Genomic DNA, 17775 nt, shown 5'->3' on the forward strand with positions numbered 1-17775 from the left:
ATGCCTCTAACAGAGCGTGTGTCCTGGGGGGATAGGGAGTATTTGGTTACCACACCCTTGGTCTATCCCATTGTGATTGGTCCGAGTCCCAGAGAGGTTGAAAGGGACATGTGTGCATATGTGGGCCAACAACGCAGGTGCCTACATCTGTTCATGGCTGGGCAGATGTCGTGGAGAGAGATAGAGAGTGACGGGAGAAATAGAGAGAGAGAGAGAGAGAGAGAGAGAGAGGTGTCCCTTTCCCATTCACAAGGTCTCTCTATTCATAGATTGTGGCAGACAATTTCATCCAGATTGCACCGGTTCAGAAATGAGAAAGACTGAAAAAATCTCGGAGGTACTACAAATGATCGTCTTTACAAAACTACGGCCATACTTTCCACATCGTTTTTCATAAGCAATAAAGATCATGCCTGGGGTAGTTCCTATTAGAACTAAACTAGAATGATACAATAATTAATCAGCCCCTATTTCCATGTCATGGTTGGAGTTATCAACACTAAAGAGTTGGGGGGTATCAAAAACCTATTTCTACTCCATGTACTTCACCTCACTATATCTGCATTGATTATGCACTGATTATATCACATATCACCATGAGTATTTGTTGTGTGTGGAAATGTGTCATACAAATGATCAGATGTTGAATTATCGATTTATGCATAGGGCCCGCATATGCTCTGATGCGCCAACGCATGGGCGTTACCCGTGGGGAACGTGGCAGATGTGTTTTTATAAACATTGGCACGCGACAGGCCACTGCTCCTTGAAAAACTTCGACGCATTCTCCTCCTCCCCCTTCCCTCCTCTGTCCCTCTCCCCCTCCCTCCTCTGTCCCACACACTCCCACACATCCCACTCGCGCCACACACACGCGCGGGCGCGTCTTCAGGGGCCACCGCGTAATTATCGCGGCACTCTTCCCCAAAGAGAGCCCAGCACGTACTCAGCCACAACATATGCAAATGTGACAGCAGCACGACTAGGGGGCACCCATGGATTGGCCTGTGCCCCCTTCAAGCAGCTGGCCATAGTAATCTGATCTGGACACAAAGGCCGCGCTGCTTCTGCAGAGTCCAAGGATTTCAGCAGGTAAACAGGTGGGTCAGAAATTATGGAAATGGAGAGAACCCCGACCAGAGAAGATGAGTTGCTGGTATTAGGCCTATATCAGCCCTGATAAGACAAATATAAAGTTGCCCTTCAGTCGCCAATCTTCTTTGTGCCGAAAAATGACCACACAACGTTTATATTTCATGAGACAGAAGCTATAGCCTGGATGACAGTTTGGGAAAAAAGTAAACGATTTTGGTCGAACCAATAAGTAGGTGAATCGTGCCAACAGTCTGAATGCTCAGAAAGAATCAATAGTATGTCGATTGATCACTTGGTAATAGTTACCAACCCCCCCATTCAAGCTAATCATCTTCTCCACACCACTTCATATGATCGATATCGTGTGATGCGCGCCGTGTTTACGTTCCCATGAGCTACCATGTGGTGTCTACTCTTCGGGGACGAAAACTTCTGGCTTCCCCTCGCCATATGGCCCATCATAGCCATACCGTTACAGGTTCTTTAACATGCTTCCAGTTCAATGTAGACAGAGCCAGCCAGTGGACAGTGGCATATAGACCCGTGCGCTTGAGGGAAGATGGGGAGGAGGGAGGGGGAAGAGGAAAAAACGACGTTTGGGTAGTGGCAGATGGCTTGTAAGGGTCTGGCCGCGTCTGAAGGCGTGTCGTGGCCCTTTACGGAGAATCCCCAAGGGCTACCCGTGCATTCAGAATCAATGAAAATGGAAGCACAGAGAATGGATGAATAGTCAGACCTCGAGTCACCCTTTTTGTTAGCAGCAGCTACTGGTGGGCAGGAGTTAAACTACAACAGCCCCCTACAGTAGCACTTTAGTTAAACAGTCACCCCCGTAGCCATCATTTTTGGAAAGGAATGAAGGTAGGAAAGTAGAGAAGGGGCATTTTGCCAAACTCAAGTCTGAGTGGGTTGGCAGCACACGAATAAAAATATGTATGCGAAGGGAAGTTATTATGGGTGCCTATAGGGGTGGGTTTTGTGCAATGGAGAAAGCAGTTTCTCATGTATAACTACTGCGCAGTTTATTTGCCCAAAGTGTTCCATATGGAAAAATGTTGGGCAATGGTTAGACGCATCATGCTGTTTCTGGGTCATTGCCACCGAGAAGAAAAGACGAACCCAAACTGAATGAACTCTACTATAAAAGTTATTCAGAGGCTTTAATGCAAAAAGAACGCCCTTTCTACTGTGAAATAAATGTGAATGATTTGCGTAATCACAGCACAGCTGTCACATCACAAACATCACAAACAACACCGATGTATTCGTTCTGTCTATAGGCTGTTTGTGTTGTCAATAGGGATAGAAAACAGGTACAACAACAACAACAACAACTCTGGCTGTTCGATAAAAGGGAATTTAAACCAACCCGACTTGCATATTTTAGCAGTGACGCAATGTATCTGTGTATGGTAACTATGGACCTCAGACCATGGCTATTATCCAAAAGAAAATCACACGTATAATGAACGACCTAATTAAGAGAGACCCCTATACCCCACCCCCACTCTGCCTCCCGTTACACAAAAGTAGGCCTACTTGAATAATAGTCTGCCCTAAGTTTGGTTCAATAAATAAACACATCGTGGACACAGAAATAGAGTATTCATTGCATATGCGAGCAAAGAGGGAAAACACAACTATATATTTGACCTACTGTTTGAGTTTTGTTCAGGAGGGGGCTCGTTCTTCTAAATGTTGGGTACATTGTAATTGTGTGCGGATAGCGCCGCGCGCCCAAGGAAGCTCACTCACTGTATATTAAGGGGAGAGCAGGTGCTGCGGAATTACCATACAGCTGAGCGCACAGAGAGGGAGAGGGAGAGCAAACTTATTTCTTCAGCACACAATAACAAAGTGCCCTCAGGGCGGCCACGCGGATGTCTCTCTCTCGCACACACTCACATACACACACGTGCACGCACGCACACACACGCACACACCTTTTCTTCACTTCACAGAATGAAAAAGGAAAAGCGAATGAAAAACTGTGCCCATACAAATGTTTTTTTTTCTACTTTACTTCACCACACACCCTTGCCAGAGAATGTTTTCATTACTCAATCCTTAATTCAAAGTATTCTATTTTCCCACAACTAGAAATGGCAAAATGTTTGAAGAGGGTGGAGTTATGCTGCACAATCAACTGAGTCAGGGTTTGACAAATACACTACGCATGTGCCATGCATGTGCCACATATTTAGGCTTTTTCAGAGCTCTCCCTGAAAATGTTTGAAAAACATAAATGTTGTTTTCTTTCCTAACATAAAAATATACAAGTTAACTACCCCATCTAAATAAGCTTAAACACCAAGTGTAGGCAGATCTGTACAATACATTACTGTGAAATACTGATATATAGTTATAACTGAAATCTGGTTTAAACTGGAATAAATAAATTGGCCATACTGTTTTGTTATTATGTGCTATATTTTTCAATCTTTAATGTTGTGGAAAGTGAGTCATTCCAGGACAGGTTGATGAGACAGTCCCATACAGTTTGCTGGAATACTTTGACATTCCTCCATTTTCAATTTTCTGACCCAATACTAGCTTGTGATTTGAGACGATGGGGCTTGGAGAGGTATCCATTGTGATCCCCTGAGCCAGATTGGGGGGGGGGGGGGGGGGGGGGGGGTAGCTCATTTGCTCATTTGCATCTTATTACCCTAGCATGCGCCAGCCCATATAAAACTGGCGGCAGGCGGCCTTCACTCAAGACAGACGCACAATTCATGTTGAGGAAAGAAGGAAGAAGGTGGCGGGGAAGTATGTTGGATCAGTGACAACTCTTTCCTTGGGATAGACCACGTCACACAAAAGCAATTTCCTACATTTGTTGCCCTCTTCGTTTCAACAGGGAACAAACTGTCAATTTTTTTTTTTTTTTTACATTTTTGGAGTGGGATTATCGCATTGTAACGGAATTTTGAAGACAGTTCAGGGCAGTTCCAATATCTATTTTGGATTATCTTTTTGTTTCTTGGACATGAATGAAATCGGCGTGGCTGACACCAGAAACTGATGAGAATACCTCTTAAGAGAAGAAGCGTGCTCAATGATTCATTCCCAGAACATGATTTGAAAGGAGGCACATTGAGCCTAAATTGAGCTGAGTCGCTCCAATACTTTTTCCTATTTATTTATTTGTATTTATTTAATATGGGGCGCGCTATTCTTCTGACAGTTGCGGTTATGCTCGTCTTGATATGCAAGGTAAGACAACTACACAACACAGTTACCGTACTATTCAATTGATAACCATTTCAAGATTTTATATCACAGAGCCTATGTTAATGATTGTGTAATATATACAATTATTTCAACAGGGTTTTTGTTCAGGAGTTTTCGAACTGAAGTTGCAGGAGTTTTTGAACAAGAAAGGGGTTCAGGGCAACATGAACTGCTGCAAGGGAGGGTTGACGTCGGTTTATCAGCAACAGTGTGAATGTAAAACGTTTTTCAGAATCTGTCTGAAACATTATCAGCCAAACGCATCACCAGAGCCACCTTGTAACTACGGCGGCGCTATAACGCCTGTTCTTGGGTCAAACTCTTTCCAAGTTCCGGAAGCCATGCCTGACAGTTCATTCACCAATCCCATCAGAATTAACTTCGGTTTCACATGGCCGGTGAGTACTCTGCCTTGGGTTAATTCATAAACAAGTAATTAATATAAACCTCTAGTGACGAGGTCTTTAAAAATCCGTGTGTACAAGTTGGTTCATTTATATAGAGTGGTTTATTCAAGACTAAACGTATACATAAAAATGTTCGTCTTGTATATGTTTGTATTATCGTCTCGAAATGTTATTTTACCTTCTAGTATAGAGAACATGTTAGATGGGCCTATCTCGTTCCCCTTCTCCGTTGGCCACCTGTCTTATGATGCTATTTGTTTATGTCCTCAGGGGACGTTCTCGCTCATCATTGAAGCTCTGCACACCGACTCCAAAGACGATCTTTCAATAGGTAGGATCAAAATAAACTGTCATACAGTTGTTTGGCTTTACGTGGTTTGAGGTCGAGGATAACTTACATTTACACACATTTCGCTAAAGTTCCGTTCTCATTTCCATCGGTAGAAAACCCAGACCGTGTTATCAGCACAATGACCACCCAGAGACATCTGACGGTAGGAGATGACTGGTCTCAGGACCTGCATACGGGAGGAAAAACCGAGTTGAGGTACTCCTACCGCTTTGTCTGTGATGAGCACTACTATGGCGATGGCTGCTCGGTATTCTGCCGCCCACGAGACGATGCCTTCGGCCACTTCACCTGTGGAGAGCGCGGAGAGATTGTCTGTGACGCCGGGTGGAAAGGCCATTACTGCACAGAACGTAAGTGAAACTTGATGTTCAGGTGTTTTTGGGGAAATATTTGACTAAATATGATTGTTATTCATGTTTACATATAGGCACTTTTTCATGTCAAATAACATTATTATGGTAGCTAAATAGACGTTACTTTTTTTATGTTAGGTGGCGTGGCTATAGACATTTTAAAATGGAGGCAACTTGTACGAAAACACCACGCGCCCACACACTCCCACACACACACGACCACTTTATTTATTCAAATCGGGCGGAGGAAAGTTTTCGGAATAATCTCACGCGTGCCATAAATTTACATGCTACGTCCGATTCGTTACTCTTGGAGTGGGTTGGCCGCTGATTGGCTTATGCGGGTGAGGTATTGTTTGAAGTGGGCAGCTGCGGGGAGAGAGTAGACAATGTAGCAGCTGTCGTGCACTGGCATCATACTCACCAGCTGTCCACTCTTATCTGCCCCAATCCGAGACATTAGGGGGAGTTGTGTGCACAGAATGAATAAAAGAGTTTTGACCCACAGCGATGAAAAAGGGGCCTATACTGAAAGAGGGATAGCGAGAGAGAGTTTGCTGTGTGCACCCTCCCATTGTCTCTATGCACTATGTTAAACGGAATATTCTTCCACCGTGATAAGGAGAGTGTTTTTTTATAGGTAAAACAGCTAATGGGTTTAGTTGCTCCCCCTTTTAATGAATTTGTTCAGATTTAAGCAATACGTTTTTTGTTGTTGCTCAAAGCCAAACTTAACAAAGAGCATATGTGTAAGAAGTGTTTTTATTTTGCCATGGTTCTTACCCCATGTTTGTCTCCTTTGTAGCTCTCTGCCTTCCAGGATGTGACGACGAACACGGATTTTGTGAGAAGCCTGGGGAGTGCAAGTAAGTTAGAGAAAAGACAACTATGATTTTCATGTATTAAAACACTTTCTTAGTTAATATTTTCAGAAATAATCTGTGAAATAAAGAGAAATTTGAGTGGGTTTCTAACCAATGTGTTGTAATTATTGTGTGACAGGTGCAGAGTGGGTTTCAAAGGGCGGTACTGTGATGAGTGCATCCGTTACCCAGGCTGCCTCCACGGGACCTGCCAGCAGCCGTGGCAGTGCAACTGTCAGGAGGGGTGGGGAGGCCTCTTCTGTAACCAAGGTGAGTCCTACTGGAGAGAGAGGGAGGGGAACGAGAGGGATGGAGAGAGAGAAGGGGGTGAGAGGTGGATTTAGAGAGATGACACAAACAGTGACAAAGAGATAGTGTTGTGAGAGAAAATGTAAGAAAAAAGCGTGAGAGTGACAGAAAGACATTAGCTGGGCTGCTGCTGTTGTTGTTCTGCCATATGTTCCATTGGGACTAATGGACTAATCCACATGTGCTGCTTGTCCTCCTCCAGATCTGAACTACTGCACTCACCACAAGCCCTGTATGAATGGAGCCACTTGTAGCAACACTGGCCAGGGGAGCTACACCTGTTCCTGCAGACCGGGCTTCACTGGGGATGCTTGTGAGATTGAGGTCAACGAATGCACCCTGAACCCCTGTCGAAATGGAGGAAGCTGCACTGTAAGTACTGTACAATTACATCATTGTGTTAAAATGTACACTCAATTACAACAAGGATTTGGAAGATGTGGGCAATCACTGTTGTTGTGATGGTGATCTAATGCATTTTGGAGGAATGCATTTGTTAAGCTTATGTTTCAATCTTTTTCTCAAAGGATATGGAGAACACGCATGCCTGTGCTTGCCCTCCTGGTTTCTATGGCAACACCTGCGAGCTGAGCGCCATGACTTGCGCCGATGGTCCCTGCTTCAACGGAGGCCGCTGTGCCGACAACCCTGATGGCGGATACTTCTGCCAGTGCCCCACCGGCTACGCTGGCTTCAACTGCGAGAAGAAGATTGACCACTGCACCTCCAGCCCATGCTCTAATGGTAAGGGCTAATTGAACAACTTACACAGATGTGTTTTCAGATCTCAATTTGTGTACTTTTTAAAATTTAAACAGGTACCTTTCAGACTACAGCCTGCCCCCACATTATTGACCACCCATTAATTCCCAATCGCTCTGCCTCTCACACTAGGTGCCCGGTGTGTGGATCTCGTCAACTCCTACCTGTGCCAGTGTCCCGATGGCTTCACAGGCATGAACTGCGACCACACTGGCAACGAGTGCTCCATCTACCCCTGCCAAAATGGTGGTACATGCCAGGAGGGTCTTGATGGCTACACCTGCACCTGCCCCCCGGGCTACACGGGCCGCAACTGCAGTTCTCCCATAAGCCGCTGTGAGCACAACCCTTGCCACAACAGCGCCACCTGCCACGAGAGGAACAACCGCTATGTGTGCGCTTGCGTGCCTGGTTACGGTGGCCGCAACTGCCAGTTCCTGCTCCCAGACCATGCAGCTATCCGAGGCTCGGAGATCCCCTGGATGGCGGTGGGGTCTGGGACAGCTCTGGTGCTGCTTGTGCTAGCAGGGTGTGCAGTGCTGGTTGGCTGCGTTCGCAACAACGTGCTGCGTGGTAGCCAGGGCGACGTCAGCGAAGGTGAGACCATAAACAACCTGACCAATAACTGTCACCGGGGTGATAAGGACCTGTCGGTAAGCGTCGTAGGGCTCGGGCCACAGCCAGGTGTCAAGAACATCAATAAGAAAATGGACTTCGGAAGCGATGCCGACATGGACGGACCATCGCCGTCGTGTCGGAGCAGCTACAAGAGCCGCCACCCGCCGGCGGACTATAACCTTGTGCATGAGGTGAAGTACGAGCAGGTGGCCAAAGAGTCGATGCTGAGCTTGGAGGCCTCAGCTTGCGAAGAGAAATGCCAAGCTTTGGACTCGAGTTTTGAGTATGAGGAGTGCAGAAATAAACGCAGCAAACATTTAAAAAGGTAAAGAACACACAATAAGATAATAGATGTAATCATAGAACATGAAAAAAATCAAAAAATCATTTGAATGTCAGATGACTAATATGGATCTTTGTCTCTCTTCCAACAGTGACACATCAGAAACTTCAAGAAATGAAATGAAACTTCCAGAAATGTCCGCATGTGCAGACACCAAGTACAAATCCGTGTTTGTCATGTCGGAGGAGAAGGACGAATGTATAATTGCAACTGAGGTGAGTTTGAATACTTCACTTCACTTTTCCTCATTTATAATTGTTTGATAAAGTCACTGCATTTCCCTACGAGCTTTGTAAACAACAAGTAATGCCCATTTTGTTTCTGTCTTGTCTCCATAGGTGTAACGCAAGCCACCAATAGGCTGTCCGTTGCTCATTTGCTCTATGGGAGAGTTTTTATACTCCTTTAAATGCTGCTCTAACCCTAGGGGGAGGTGTCCCGCCTTGAGACTGCTGCTGATACTGAGACGTTTAACTGATATTCAGAGTGAGCTGGTTCTCTACTGGAAAATAAGTGCAGGCCTGTGGGTTAGGAATCGGTGGGGCAAAACTTTTTTACCTTTCAAAGCGACCTCAAGCAAAGTTTTTATAACGAGATCGAAAAATGGACAAACCGTCATGATAGAGGTGATGTACGATGTCTTCGGTTTCGGTTGTAACAGAAACGTAGGTTTGAAGTTTTTGCAACATTTGCACCCAGCCCTTTTCTTTATCCCCACAAGCTGTTGCTGAGCACATGAACTGCATCAAAAGGTGGATGTTTGGCCATACTGGCCTGTACAAGGCTGTTAACATGGATTCTGATCCAATCTCTAGACCTGTGAGGACTGTACTACGTATACTATATCACTGTGTAAAACTGAAGTGTGTTGTTTCAAAGCCCCCCGAACAATTTATGACATTGTATTGATTGTTTTTGGAGATGAAAACTTTGTTAAAATCTTTTTTTGCTTCGATACGGATTTTGTCCATTTGTAAAAAATTAAAATAAGTTGTATGATTAAAAAAAGACGTATGATTTAAAGTTCTATAATTTAATTTAATTTAAGCATTTTGTATTATTATTATTTTTTAATTATATTGTATATTTGCTATGTTATGAATATTTAAATACATTTTTTAATGCTGATATTTGCAAAGGCACTTCAGGTCAAGGAATTTGTTTTAAAGAAATGTTATTTAAAGTAAGAGGGATTGTACAACATTTTATTATTGTTACTGCCTCTGCTACTGTTTTTTAATGAATAAATATAATTGAAAGTACAACTTTTTTGTGTGACTGTGGTTTTGTCAGCCCATGCCTAGCCATTCTTTGGGTTCTGTGAGGAAAGTTAATCAGTAACATCTGTTGTCTACCCCATGGTGGGCTATTCTATGCCGATGCTGTTGGTCACTGCCAGGAGTTTCCGTGGAGACCAAACAATGTCCCCACGCTTGATGTACTACTCCGATGGAAAAATGTGATAAATGCAAACTAATGCTTTTTTTAAAACATCCTTATATGACGCAAGAAACAATGTAAAATATTGATGAATGTTCAGTTCACAACACTGACAAACACCCAGTTTTTCTTGTTGAATATGCTTTATAATACATCTACTATAATATTTGATATTTGTAGTCAAATTCTTCAAAAATCTGATTTTTTTACTTCCCCCATTGATTCTAACATTTTTATATTTCCTACACGTTTGATTCCTTAATAGCCCAGCGAAGAAATCATATTTGTTTTAAGCCCAAAAAGTTGGGACACAATAAAGTAACTGTAAATTGTCACCCCTAAGGTTGGCCTCTAAAGGCGGGTATACTATAGCCTGCCTCGTGGCATCATGGGAACAGACTTCAGCAGTAGACAATGATGGAATTGACAATGGGGCCACACAAAAGGCCACCCTTGGGAGAGCCTGTGTGTCCCTCGGCATGCTGGGAAAAAAAGAGAGTAACAGGAACAGATGTTGTTGAGTAACAGATGCCTTCTGGCCAGAGTTCCGGCACTACCAGCCAGACCTTCAAATGCTCAATCTGGAAAGAAAAATATTATCTATAGCATTTAAGAAAAGCAAGCATTTTATATTGTCTTTCATATAAATTGGTTAGGATCGAGGGGATGTAGACTTAACAGAAAACTGTGAAATTGGTCAACAGCAAACTGTATTACTTGTTTTTAGTATGGGATAAAACCAAACCTAAAACAAAAGATATTCAAAAGTATTTTGATAAGAATACATACGCTTGTTTTATCCTCCTATACCTTTTGGTCAAATAATCAACTGTAGGACAACAAGTTGGCTTGAAGCCATACTTTATTTGGAGAAAGAAATGTTTAAAATCATGTTTTAAAATTCAATAAAGCCATTGAAGTACGTACATGTAATTTTTCATAAAAAGTTATATCATGCCTTTTAGCTTTTCCATACATAAAACATGTGGTATACATAGCATGATTGGTGCTTTATAAAATTACATATTTTATTATGACATATTTGACTTGCAGTTATATTCAAATTTGCACAAAAAAAAGAAAGAAGACATTTATCATCCCCTTCACTCAAAGAAAGCTAAATCAAAAAATACAAAACACAGTACATCATTACAATAATGGTTGCGTTCTTCTGACATGGCTTTAAGCACACATAATACAGTACTGTACACAGGTCCACCTCAGACAAAATGTACTAGAAACATTTGAGTTGCTGAGGATATGAAAATCTCTGGAACAGCCTAATCACCTGTTTGTTCACAAGGGTTGGCCGGAACTATATGCAGAACAGATTTAACTGATCTATAAATCATGTCAACTTCCTATTAACAGGGCTTTAACAGATTCCCATTATAGAGATTAGTGAATCATCAGAACAGTGTGTAGTAGCTCAAGGAGATCATCCTGATCAAGTAGAATGTTTCTTCATTGTGGGGGACATTTTATGTAAAATTTATAGTGAGGACCAGAAGGGATCTTAAAGGGGTATTACTGGTCTTACTGGCTCAGTTGCCCTTTATGTTTAGGAGTGTCTATTTACTGCATATCTAAAATCACCTTTAAGGTGGGAGGTTGGAAACAAAAGACTAAATATTTTAAGATCTCCATGATATAATTAATATACATTGGTAATCTTAGGGCAAATATATTTTTCTAATGTCAAATATCTAGGGTAGGACAACATATAAAGCTGAATTAAATTACACAATGTGCAAAAATGTATTGTGCATAGTATCATTGTCAAATTTTAATAAATATTAACGTGGTAATTAAATTCCACTCTGGGTGATTGTATTTTCCTCATGATTTATTTCGTTACAATATTTTTTTTTTCATTAAGTATTAAATGAAGCCGTTGGAGAACATTTTTATAGTTCACAGCAACAAACCTTCCCATTCATTGGCAAGTGCCCCAAAAGCACACATAACCCCATACACATGGATTAAAAAGCCTGATAAAAGTACAGATTTTCTCATTTATCCCAAAAAGTGTCACTTATAGTTGAAAGATCCCTTTTCACTTTTTAAATTAATTGCCTTATTGTTTTCATCTTCATCAATAAATCACAAATGAGCAACAAATAAACTCATATCGACAATGTAAAGGAATATTATGTCAATTCTTTTTAGTAAGGTTTTAAAAGGAAGGTATTTCAGCTAGCTTTAGTTCCTACTGTTTTGCTGTTTGAAGTAGCTATTAAACATGTGTAGCATAATGCCTGTCTTTGGACCGCCGAGGTATTCTTTGAGGTGTGTAAAACATGCTGAAACGTTTGTCACATTTCAAAATAAAAGTTGTGTCCTTAATTCATTTCTTGTCTCTTCCTGTTTAGAGGTATATGATCCTGGGTCGTCCAGTGCCTCCTGCATGTAATAGTGTTCCTATGTCGTCTTGATGTATGATGGTAACTCTCATTGATTCATTCGCTCTCTTCTTCATCGGTTCATCACCCTGCACTCTTTTTCTAGCCGTGGCTTGTTTTGCTTTCTCTCTCCCTTTTCCTTTTCTGTCTTTCTCTTTCTCACCCCTCCTACATGTCCTCCCTTCAATCTCCAGCAATTAGTCTCCAACAGCTTTCTGCCTCTCTCCCCTTTCCTCTCTTTTTCTTTCCCAATCCCAAATCAATTATCTCCCATTTTTTCCATCATTGGCAACTCCCTCTTGCATATCTGGGCTTCATAGGTGTGAGAAATATGGCACAAACTCCATCCAGCCTCCAATAGGTCTAGATGGAGCATCCACCATGTTGCTCATAACTAGCAATCCTCTCGGATCAGAAAAGGGCTCCCCCTCTCCCTCTAGGAGGGAGGCCCGTGGCTGGGCATGTTGGTCATGGTGCCGCCCATCCCAGCTGGGCCGCACATGCCCGAGGGCCCTGCCAGGGCTGGAGGGCTGTGTTTGGGGGTCTCCAGGAGGCCCTGTCCTTGCCCTTGGCCCTGGGTGGCCCCGTGGTGGGCGTGTTGCAGGGCATGGCGCTCCAGCAGGGTGCGGTGGGTGAAGGCCCGGTGGCACACGGTGCACTGGAAGGTGCGCTCGGCCCGGTGCGTGCGCATATGCACGTTGAGTGAGCTCTTCTGTGTGAAGCGCTTGCCGCACACAGAGCACTGGAAGGCGCGCACGCCCGTGTGCACCACCATGTGCTTGAGGAGGTAGTCGCGCAGGGAGAAGGAGCGCCAGCAGATGCTGCACTGATGAGGCTTTTGACCTGAGGCACACACAACAGAAAATAGGATCTGTTAGTGTGACATGTGTATCAGAGACACTATCTGTTATGTGGAGTTTTAACATGTGTATACAACAATCATGAACAGTAAACGTTTTGAAGGAAGTGATAGTAACTAGTATATATAGAAAGTGGTGGCCTACCGGAGTGTATGAACATGTGCTTGCTGTAGTTCTTCCTGGAACGTAACGATTTCCCACAATGAGTGCAGTCGAAGGACGTCTCAGAACCCTGGGAGGAAGGGGAGGGGCCTGGCGTGCCACAGGTTGACAGAGCAGGGGTCATTGGTGCCGGGGGCGGAGCCTGTTGGCTGTGCTCCGTTCCTGCCATGCTGTCAATCACCATCGGTCCGCCCACAAAGAATGAGGCTGATGGCTGTGATTGGCTGACTGGGTACTGAAAAAGTAGCTGAAAGGGAAACAGGAATTGAAATAATGGCCACCAACGACTTTCATGATTAAAGTCTACAAATTGTTGCAATAACTATTTTAAAACAATGTTTACATTTGTAACTGACCTGGTTGTTGATGGACTGTGAGGAGGTAGATGGAGACAGTAGCTTGTTTCCTCTTCCTCTGGGGTTGAAGGACATGGCCTGAGCCGGCTCGTTCTGGGGCCAGAAAGCCTCGGGGGAGAAAACTCCAGCCTCATCATAGAACACACCCTCCTGTAAGACAGAGAGACAAAATTCACTTATGACTATTAACTAACTTAATTAGCCCTAATACATAACCTTGAAATGTCTATAAAGCTGTGATAATAATAAAATAATGAGAATAGACACTTTTATCCAAAGCAATTTACAGATTACGAACATGCAGCCCATACGGATTTTGAACCCACAACACTGGTATTTTTTGCCAGCACCATGCACCAACAACAAGTTGCTGTCTAGGACAAAACAAGACTCACCTGGCCGAAGGTTGCCATGGATTCCTGTGTGCCCTCCTGCCCTTCAACACGTCTTCCCTCCTCCAAGCCGAAGACCCCTCCATCCGGCTCCTGCACGCCTTCATCCTTCACCACCACTTCCTCTCCTACAAGAACCTAAGAGAAGGTAAAGAAACATATATAGTCAATTAGAGTATAGAGTCTAAAATTGGTGTGTCAAACTGTGGTGTATGGTCAGGAATGTGAAGACAGTAAAAAGACAATTATAAACCGGGTCGTTCGAGCCCTGCATGCTGATTGGCTGAAAGCCGTGGTTTATCAGACCGTATACCACGGGTATGACAAAAAATACTTGTTTAATGTTCTAATTATGTTGGAAACCAGTTTATAATAGCAATAAGGCACCTTGGGGGTTTGTAGTATATGGCCAATATACCACAGCTAAGGGCTGTATCCAGGCACTATGCGTTACATTGTGCATAAGAACAGCCCTTAGCTGTAGAATATTGGCCATATACCATCTATTGCTTAGATATCAATTTCTCAATGGACAAATTAAGAAAAAAGGTGCAATTTAGAACCTAAAAGGGTTCTTCAAACCCTTTTGGGTTACATGTTCTACATTGAACCCAAAAGGGTTCTACCTGGAACAAAAAGGGCTCCCCTATGTGGACAGCCGAAGAACCCTTTTGGAACCGTTTTTTCTAAGTATACATAATTGGCTTAGGTACAATGTAACAACAACTAAAAAGAGGTGCTAGTTGGCACTCTATCCAAAACTTAACATGTTTAATGACCCATAGAAGGGGTGTTCACTGTTTAATCAATCCATGGAACATTAACTAGGAGGATAGCCTAATATAAGACTTCTGGACAGCAACTTCCTTTCAATTATGTTTATTGCTGACACGTTCAGATCTATAGCTTAATTCCCAGCAATGACACAATGAGAGTAATTGCCGTCTAGAAGTCCTGCTTTATTCACTTTATGATGTCTGGCTGCATATCTGCCTGCCTTACAACTGTAACCATTGGGAACTTACCTGAAGCCTGAGTGGCTGCCTCTGCTTGCGGCTGTGTCCTCCTGCCCCTCTGTCTCTGTCCAAGTCTCTCCCTCTGTGATGTCCATCCATCTCCTCCTCCTCGCAGTATCTGTCCATCCCCACGAGCTCCTCCGAGAGGTCAGCCGCGTTGCTGCGGATACTGTCCCGGCCAATGCTGTCCACGCTGCTGACACCAGAGCTGCAGCCGACCGAGAGATTCCCTGAGCTTCCAGCATTGGCGCCGTTAGCGGTTGCCGCTAGCAGGTCTCTCAGCTTGTACCTCACATCCTGGGTGCAATTTGAGTTCTTCATGAGGACCCCGGCGGCCCCTGAGCTTAGCCCGTCAGCCCCACACAGGGCCCCGGAGCTGCCCATGTCAGCTAGAGCCATCAGCCCCGCTGGGTTAGCCTGCCCAAGGGCGCCTCCTGGGCCGCTCTCACTAACATTAACGTTCAAGTTTGCTCCGCCCAGGCCTGTGACCATGTTGCTCGCCCCGCAGTCCCCCAAGGCGAAGTTCGAGAAGCTCTGGTAACCCCCACCACCGCTGACTGCGCCACCCCCACCAATACAACCACCACCGCTGTCCCTCCCTTTACCCCCTCCCCGCTCCTCCTGCTTGGGCAGGACCCCAGCTGTCATCCCCCCTCCTCCTCCACTTGCTGCGGCGGCCGCAGCAGCAGCCACCTTCCTCTGGGAGATGATCTGGGTGCACTCGTCGATGACCGTCTTAATCTGCAGGATGCTGGCGGCGGTGAGGATGCAGAGGGCCTGCGACTGCACCACCACCAGCGAGCCGCTGTACATAAAATCCACCAGCTGCTTCACCGTCTCAGCGGGGACCAGCGGCGGCACCGAGATCTCAGAGTGGCCCAGCAGCAGCTTGTCCTGGAAGAAGGGGCTGCCAGCGGCCAGCACGCAGGCATGGGCACGCAGTGAGGCGTCGTGGATGCGCACCGTCACATCGCAGAAGAGGCCCTCACGCCGCTGCGTCCGTAAAGCCTCCAGAACAGACTGGCTGGAGTTGTGCAGGTGGATGTAGTGCACCGTCTCCGTGCCCGCAGCCATGGCCTGAGGATGAGGGACGGGGTGGGTTGTAAGAGTGTCTGTCGGCTCTGAATCAGCTTGAAGGGGAGGGAAGGCAGGGAGAGAAGGGGGTACGGAGCATGGGCCACTGCGGGGCCGGGTGCCTCCCCTTAAATACTCATTGGGCTGCTTAGAGGTAATGAAGTTGTATCCACTGTGTCAGGAGGTATAATAGGATGTGTGAGGTTACCTGAGTGATGCACCTGCTTTGGTGGAGTGGGTTTCCTTGGCAGTCTTGCAGGGCACCCCTAACCATGCAGTCAGTCACCTCAAGCTCTCAGTGCAACCCCGCTGGAAGCAAAGATAAAATTATGTTCAACAAGAGTATTGTATGTGCTGTAACATAATATAACTGATCTAGCTAAATCCTTACAATATTTTGTTTTTATCCCACAGGTACAAAATTACAATTAATAGCAAATAATTAGCAGGTGGCAGTGGCCTGTACTAAATGGGGCATGTAGCCTAGTGGTTAGAGTGTTGGCCCAGTAACCAAAAGGTTGCTAGCTCGAATCCCTAAGTTAAAAATGTGTCGTTCTGCTCCTGAACTAGGCACTGTTCCCAAGGCCATCATTTTAAATAAGAATGTGTTCTTAACTGACATGCCTAGTTAAATAAAGGTTACACACAAATTACCACAGTAACCTGCCTGATTGGACAAGGCAAGTGATTTATAAGGGCGGGAATAAGTGGGCGCGTGGGACAGACAACAGCGCATGATGATAATTTTTTAAAATAATGATCTGCATAGCTAGGTAAAGCCCTTTTTGTGTGGTTGAGTGACAGTGGAAAGAGCGGTATGTGTGAATTGCAATAATGTCGATGATATAAATGTAATGCATCATTATATTATATTTCGTAAGACATAGCTATGTCAATAGGCCTATCTCAGACAAAAATATCTATGCAACCAGACAGGCAAATAACTGTCAAATTGTCACAGTAAATGCTACCATAGGCTAGCTAGCTATCAAGCCAATGTTATGTAGGTTGACATTCTCCTTTACGAATTCAGTCTCGTGAGCACACAAACATCTTCGGTGTGCATTTGCATGAACTACGAGCATGTGGTTTGTAGAAATTTATTGACATTACAATAAATTCTAATAACCAAAGCTGACACCTACCACGGTTCAATTAGCATGGCTAACTTGACTAGCTGGCCACTGGTTGAAAATCGCAAGCTAGCTACAAACTAACGTTAGCTAGCTAGTTAGCTTCCTGGCTAGCACAGCCTTCTTGCATTGCTCTTCGACCTATTTCGTCTATCGACAATTATTCTACCGTATTTACATATCTGCAGTGTGCAGCGATAATAATACGAGTATATTAATATGCATGCATTTCTGTAAACAAATATCTAACAGTTAGAATTAACGCGTATTCCTCCAATATTTCTGCTGCAAAAACAGTGCCAGTGACTGCACAGACTTTGTGCAGAATCACACACAGATCTGTATATATATGGATGGTTAGCTACATGTGGTGCATAATTGTAACGTTAATGATTTAGCTCACTGATTCTCAACTGGTTGGTCGCGACCGAGGTTTTGAAAGGGTCGCGAGTGTCTTGAGTAAAAAATAAATATTATAATTGTATTATTTGTAAATTAAGAATAGTGCAGTCTGAACTTAAACTACTAAAACCAAGTAGAACGTGTGTAGAAATTATAATGAACCTATATGTTTTAATAATTTAACATCTGAACTATTTTTCAA

The 17775-nt window shown here is 44.1% G+C and overlaps 2 protein-coding genes across 3 annotated transcripts; one reads left to right on the top strand and one right to left on the bottom strand.

Annotated features, from left to right (window-relative positions):
• The first annotated feature begins 3804 nt into the window (after positions 1-3804).
• On the top strand, positions 3805-9598 carry LOC110493597 (delta-like protein A). The gene is made up of 11 exons (XM_021567960.2): positions 3805-4311; positions 4425-4727; positions 5007-5067; positions 5181-5438; positions 6247-6307; positions 6444-6574; positions 6816-6985; positions 7141-7357; positions 7508-8318; positions 8428-8551; positions 8675-9598. The coding sequence occupies exons 1-11, from the start codon at positions 4258-4260 to the stop codon at positions 8678-8680; spliced, it is 2196 nt and encodes a 731-aa protein (XP_021423635.1). The 5' UTR covers positions 3805-4257; the 3' UTR covers positions 8681-9598.
• A 1022-nt stretch (positions 9599-10620) lies between these two features.
• Positions 10621-17512, bottom strand: LOC110493598 (zinc finger and BTB domain-containing protein 45). 2 transcript variants are annotated; one of them, XM_021567961.2, is made up of 7 exons: positions 17184-17512; positions 16247-16347; positions 14974-16041; positions 13952-14086; positions 13557-13706; positions 13183-13447; positions 10621-13021 (listed from the first exon to the last, which is right to left on the bottom strand). In XM_021567961.2, exons 2-7 carry the CDS (start codon positions 16310-16312, stop codon positions 12615-12617), a joined length of 2091 nt encoding a protein of 696 aa, XP_021423636.2. In that variant the 5' UTR covers positions 16313-16347; positions 17184-17512; the 3' UTR covers positions 10621-12614. The 2 variants fall into 2 exon arrangements, with proteins under 2 accessions (XP_021423636.2, XP_036805457.1); XM_036949562.1 differs by lacking the exon at positions 17184-17512 and adding an exon at positions 16430-17164.
• Between the last annotated feature and the right edge of the window lie 263 nt (positions 17513-17775).

Source organism: Oncorhynchus mykiss, chromosome 17 (genome assembly GCF_013265735.2).
Source record: "Oncorhynchus mykiss isolate Arlee chromosome 17, USDA_OmykA_1.1, whole genome shotgun sequence".
In the NCBI taxonomy this organism is placed as follows: domain Eukaryota; kingdom Metazoa; phylum Chordata; class Actinopteri; order Salmoniformes; family Salmonidae; genus Oncorhynchus; species Oncorhynchus mykiss.